This window comes from Protopterus annectens, chromosome 7.part0 (assembly GCF_019279795.1).
Source record: "Protopterus annectens isolate FY-2018-M chromosome 7.part0, PAN1.0, whole genome shotgun sequence".
Lineage (NCBI taxonomy): Eukaryota > Metazoa > Chordata > Ceratodontiformes > Protopteridae > Protopterus > Protopterus annectens.
The window spans coordinates 268,722,002-268,728,147 of record NC_056739.1 but is presented as its reverse complement, the minus strand read 5'-3'; the positions used below and the strand labels follow the sequence as shown (position 1 = coordinate 268,728,147).

General features: G+C 39.9%; 1 protein-coding gene across 1 annotated transcript in view; it reads left to right on the top strand.

Moving 5' to 3' along the window:
- The first annotated feature begins 3,315 nt into the window (after positions 1-3,315).
- MDM4 (MDM4 regulator of p53) overlaps positions 3,316-6,146 on the top strand; it is a 326,441-nt gene continuing 323,610 nt past the window's right edge. Inside the window, exon 1 of the mRNA XM_044076748.1 lies at positions 3,316-3,490. Within this exon, the coding sequence (XP_043932683.1) occupies positions 3,356-3,490 (135 nt within the window). The 5' untranslated portion in view covers positions 3,316-3,355. The remainder of the gene's footprint in view (positions 3,491-6,146) is intronic.

Below are 6,146 nucleotides of genomic sequence, written 5' to 3'. Positions count from 1 at the left end.
CACCATACTCAGAAATTTCCTTCCCTGATACCACCTAGTTGACAGCTTGGGATTCTGTCTCATGTTTGAACGGATGAAAATAGAGAAAATTGGCAATAAAAGTTATGTACTTAACATAACATTAGATCACGTCTCCTTTTTCATTCTTTTTAAGCTCCCTCCCTGCAACCCCTTTCCCAGTTGTCACCTGTGGCTTCTAGATGATTGAGCGGAGATTACTCTCTGCCTAACCACAGTCTCATTAGACTGAATTTCTTTTCATCAGCCATTATAGATTAGTAGGTTGTTGTCCCCACTAGCAAGGCTTTTTCCTTTCCCTAGATTAGTTCACTAAGGTACATACACGTGTGTGTGTGTGTGTGTGTGTGTGTGTGTGTGTGTGTTATATATTTTTATATGTATGGGTATGTGTATATATATATATATATATATATATGTATGTATATATGTGTGTGTAACATTATACACATACATGTATTTGCGCGCAAATTTTATATATATATATATGTGTGTGTATAACATACATGCACACACACACACACATATATATATATATATGTGTGTATAACATACATGCACACACGTGCGTGTGCACATTTTATATATATATATATATACACATATATAAATATATATATATATGTGTGTGTGTGTATGTGTGCATATGTGTGTATAATATATGTGAGATATATATGTGTGTATAATATATACGTATGTGTGTAATGTGTGCGTGTGTATAATACATCTTATACACATAACACACGTTATACATGCACACACATTACACGCGCACACATATATTGTACACGCACGTGTGTGCGCGTGTATTGTGTGTATAATATACATGTGTGTAATGTGTGTGTGTACATGTATAATATATACACACGCACACATAGATATTACACACGCGCATATATATATATATATATATATATATTGTACACATACGCACGTGTGTGCACGTGTATTGTGTATAATATACGTGTGTGCATGTAATGTGTGTATTGTGTGTGTGCATATATATATATATGTATATGTATGTATATATATATATATATATATATATATATATATATATGTGTGTGTGTGTGTCTACTTTATTTCACTGACAGCTCATTTCACTGAAACTGTTTCCTCCCCACAATTCACTGAAAGCTACTGATGTCAATAAATTTAAGACACAATTACTCTTCTGCAACCAATACATAACAACCCAGATATAAAACTAGCAAACACTATGGTAAACCTAGATAAATGATACAGTATGGGATTTTTACCAATTAAATAATGTTTCAATGGAAAATGAGACTGCTTAAAGCAAGCAATAAATATAAACTGATAAACAAATCTTATATAAACCTAGTAAGTATTATAACCAATGATATCAATGTAGTTGAGAGAGATTTCAATTTAGCACAAGTTCTAAAATTCTTTTTAAGTAAAAAGAAAATATCAAATGCATATAAATTAATAGCAAATGTTAAATAGCAAAATACAGTTCTTTTTTCAAAGTTTTGGGAAAGAAAAGATAACACCATAACAATCAAAAGGAATTAACTGTTGGAAATGCTGAAACTGACACCATATAAAAAGGTAATATACACAAGAGATCATGATCTTCAACAATGCCTACGATACACCTGTTCACCTTAAATTCAACCCATCCAAGTCACCCCATTGCTCCTTTTGTCCTAATAAAGAGGCAGATATCCTCCACATGTTTTGGAGCCGCAAAACAGTTTAGAAACTATGGTGCTCACTAAGATTCCTTTTAGAGAAATCAGGCTATTCAAAATTCACATGGTCATGGGAGACAGCTATACTGCATATATTCAAATGCATTAATAATAATTTCTCAACACATTATAACAACACTATACACCCTATTAAAAGCTTACATAGCAAAAAACGATCAAGACTACCCTGGTCAGAATATAAAAGCATGGCGAAAAAACATATATCGGCCAAGAAGCTTTATACAAAGTCAGAAGAACCAAACCTGCTATCAGAGGGACTGCAAAGCATTAATTGATATTCTATCATAAACAGCAAGTTAAATGCTAATTATATAAGGATAGTAAACACATCACTTAGTTGAGATTAGTAACCACAATAATGAAAGTGACATATTTGTATATATGTGTGTAAGGTATAGTAGAATAAATTATCATTCTATAGTTTGATGTTATACCTCTAGTGTTGTTCACAGTTGTAAAATAATGTACAAGAGAACTGCTGTATGATAAAAGTTCTTGGACTTAACTCATAAGCATATCTTCGTAGTAACATAAAATTGTAATTCTACCTAATTTGAATGTTAATTAGTAAAGTGTGCAATAACTATTACTCATGGTATGTGTTCTGTAACATCAGCTGTACCACATGTATATGTATTCATCTTCCACATATTTTGTGAAAAAATATTTAAAGAATTTTGATTAAAAAACAAAAATTCACTGAAAGCTCACTTCACTGAAAACTCATTTGACTGAAACTCCTTTAGCTGAAAGTCATATATGGCCTTTTCCCCACTGTAGTGCGATCCTAGAGTTAGTATATTAAGGGGGGGGCACAGTGCCCCACATTGGTGGAGTGTGGGGTGTTGCCCCCCCCCACAGTTTGGTTATATATTTTCTTCTGGAAAGAGTTATTAATTGGAGTTGTAAGTATCCATGTCTATGGTTTAAAACATTTAAAATAGGAGGGGGGCTATGCCCCCCCACACCACCCAAGGTGAGGGGCTGAGCCCCCCACCCCCCGTTTACTTTATATACTAACTCCAGGATTGCACTAAAGTGGGGAAAAGGCCATATATGACTTTAAACAAAATGAGTTTTCAGTGAAGTGAGCTTTCAGTGAATTGTGCGCAGGCAACTGAGTTTCAGTGAAAAAAGCTTTCAGTGAAATGAAGTAGACCTGTGTGTGTGTGTGTGTGTATAATATATAATACACAGAATCTATTGGAGTCTCAGGCTCAACTTAGGGAATGGAGTCGTGAGTAGGGGGAGGAGTTGTAGCTCCAGAAATGATGAGCTCAATATTGGCTCCAAGGTTACATCCAACAGTCCATGTTTGAAGTGGAGGAAAATGAAACAGCATGGTTCTAACATTATGGTATGTATGACTTTTTCCTTTAACCAGATGCTTCTGTTTGTCATTTTCTTCAAATGTACATTACGTACTAGAAAAGACTTAACTAACCAATTTTAAATCCTTTATTGCTGAGCTGCCCCGGTGTCTGTAACTCACCTTTAATTTGTATCACTGCATAATGCAAGACTATGTAAACTTGTTTGAAAAATCCATCTCTTTTTTAATAGCTGAAGGTGATATTGCCGAGTCCCATCCCCAGTCGATGAGCAAGCATCCCAGGTTAGAACTTGTATTTGAAGAGTGGGATGTTGCTGGCCTTCCGTGGTGGTTCGTAGGAAACCTAAGGAGCAACTATGGGTACAGAAGCAATGGCTCCACCGATTTACCAAGTAACAAGGTACAAAGCACCACAGAAATTAAGTTAACTTGGAGCTGGAGCAGTAGTTTCCATTTTACTGTAGATTTACTGAATTATTTAGCTACTGAGTAGTGTTTAGGAGACTTTTTTGATAAAATGGTCTGAACTTAGACATTTATGAATGCACACAGCTCAAGTAAGGACACCACCTGTAGAAATGTAAACTGTTGCCTGCAAGTACAGACTACATAGAAAAACATACAATCTGAAGTTGTTAATCTTCCTATTCATCACTGATGGGTTCGGTTCCAAGCCCTCGGAACAGAGTCGGCCTAATACCAAGCTCGCGTACACCAAAATCTCGCGAGCTAAGATGCTACCCATAATGCCCTTCTCCTAGTTACCTCAGATCTCATTTGCCGCACAGCCATATAGCAGCGTTTCACCGAGCTGTCCAGCTAAGTGTTGTATTTTTCAAGATTTTCATATTTTATAAGTTTTTTTCTCTCAAAAACTCTTCTTTACCTGCTTATCTTGACAGCTCTACCCACGGGTGTCTTCCTTTTACCATTGCTGGTAACGCCCTTCTTTACCCTTGTGGTATTCTTAATACCATTGTTAGTATTTTCTCTTCTTTCCTTCTCTATCCCTTTTTGGATTGTTGAATTTTTTTTTTTTTTTTTTTTGAGTATGTCTGAAAAGAAAGGCACTTCGGAGTTTAAGCACTGCACTTCTGCAATGGTAAACTCCCCAATAGCGACCTGCATGAGGAATGTGTATATTGTCTGGGGGGTCCACACTTATCTGTGAAACCTCCCTGTCCGATTTGTGCCCGTTTCAGTCAGCGGATGCTGAATGAAAGAAGGAATAAACTTATTTTAAAAGGCCTGCTTCCTTCTCCTTTTTCTGAGGCTTTTTCTGCGTCTAAGGTCTCAACCCCTCCATCTAAGTTCAATAAACGTCCTCATTCTGACCCTTCTTCACCGGCCGGTGATAAGGGGAAGCCTCATAAGCACAAGGCCCATAAGTCTTCCATGGAGCACAAGATCGCCTCCTTGGTTCTGACCATCTCGGCTCAGAGTTCTGCTCCAGTTGTCTCTACAGACATTGCGATGACCCCCTGCAATTACTGTGATTTTGGCACCAGTCTTATTGCCAGCCATTACCTCGCACCATCTCCCATCGCTGTTCCGAGATGTGTACTGACTACTTCTGAGCTGATAATGACTTCCACTCCAGCTATTCCTTCGACTCTGAGCCCTTTCTCGGCACCTATAGTCCCCGTTTTGCCTGTTTCAAAACTGGAATCCTCAGTGCCGACTTTTACTACACCACGGACCCAGTACTCCCTGTCTTTGGATTTGTTTTCAGGACAAGCCTTTAGCCCCTTTTTGGACTGACCTGACTCCCCCTCAGGAGTGTCGGTAAGGTCCACCAGGAGTCTATCTGAATTGGATGTGGTGCACCTGTTCGATCAGTTGCTGACGGCTAGAGGGATAACAAATTTTCCTAAAACCCACCCACTCTGGGTTTTGGGTCCATTGCCCCTTCGACTCCTACATATTCTCCTCCCTTGGATCCTTCGGTTCCGAGGCCCATAGTTCTATCTGCAGGAGCACTCCTCTCCTCCACACCAACAGTGACCTTCTCTGAGGCTTTGAGGCCCCTTTGGGCTTCGGTTCCTTTGGAACTGCACCTTCCTCAATCTCATGCTTGGGGGGGTGGAACCCCCGGCTCCAGGTATGGTTCCAGTTGTTTCATTGGTTCTGTCATCGGATCCGGGGGTAACTCCTACCCCAGTTTTGCTTGAGGCTCCGTCCCCGGGAGCAGGCTGCGCGGAGCAGGGTGTGACCCTTGTTCCGAGATTGTCTTCCTCTGTTCCGAGCTCCTATTCCTTTTCGGGCGGGCCTGCCTTCCAGGTGATGGAGAGGGTACTAGCTTCGGGAAGTGCTCCTGTGTCGGACCTTCCCCTCACTCCTCCTGAGCTGCAGCTATCACAGGCCACCCCCCCCAGGACACCGAGAGCGCAAGCTTCAAGTAACCCCTGTACAGGGTTAACCTCCTTTGAGTCTTCTTCAGATACTTCCACTGAAGAACCACCTCAGAAACGGATGTATAAGAGGAAACACATGGACTCCCAGGAGGAGTCCCTCACTGAGGAAATGGACTACGATGATGGGGAAGGGTCCCCACGGTCACCCCCGGACCTGTTTGAGATATTATTCCTGGCTTCTTATAAACCATCCACCAGAAAACACTACAGAGACAATTGTAAAAGATTTGCTATCTGGTGTAATAATCGAATGCTAGATCCTTTTTCAACTCTTACAGCTGCAATACTTGAGTATCTTTGAGTTTGACAATGAGGCATCAGCTTCTACTATGAGTCCATTTAGCAGCTATATCCAATTTCCATAACGGCTCGGATGGCGTTCCTCTTATCTTTACCCGCCTTTGCAAGAAGCTTCTCAAGGGAATTTTCCATAGCAGGCGACCTATCACGCAACCTGTGGAGACATGGAATCTCTCCCTGGTTCTACAGTCTCTCTCTCTACCCCCATTGAACCTGCTGCAACATGTGATCGTAAATTCCTGTCATGGAAATCATTGTTTTTGGTAGCGGTCACATCAGCCAGACTGATGTCTGAGTTACAAGTCTTATGCATCAACTGTATCTAATTTTCCATAAGGACAA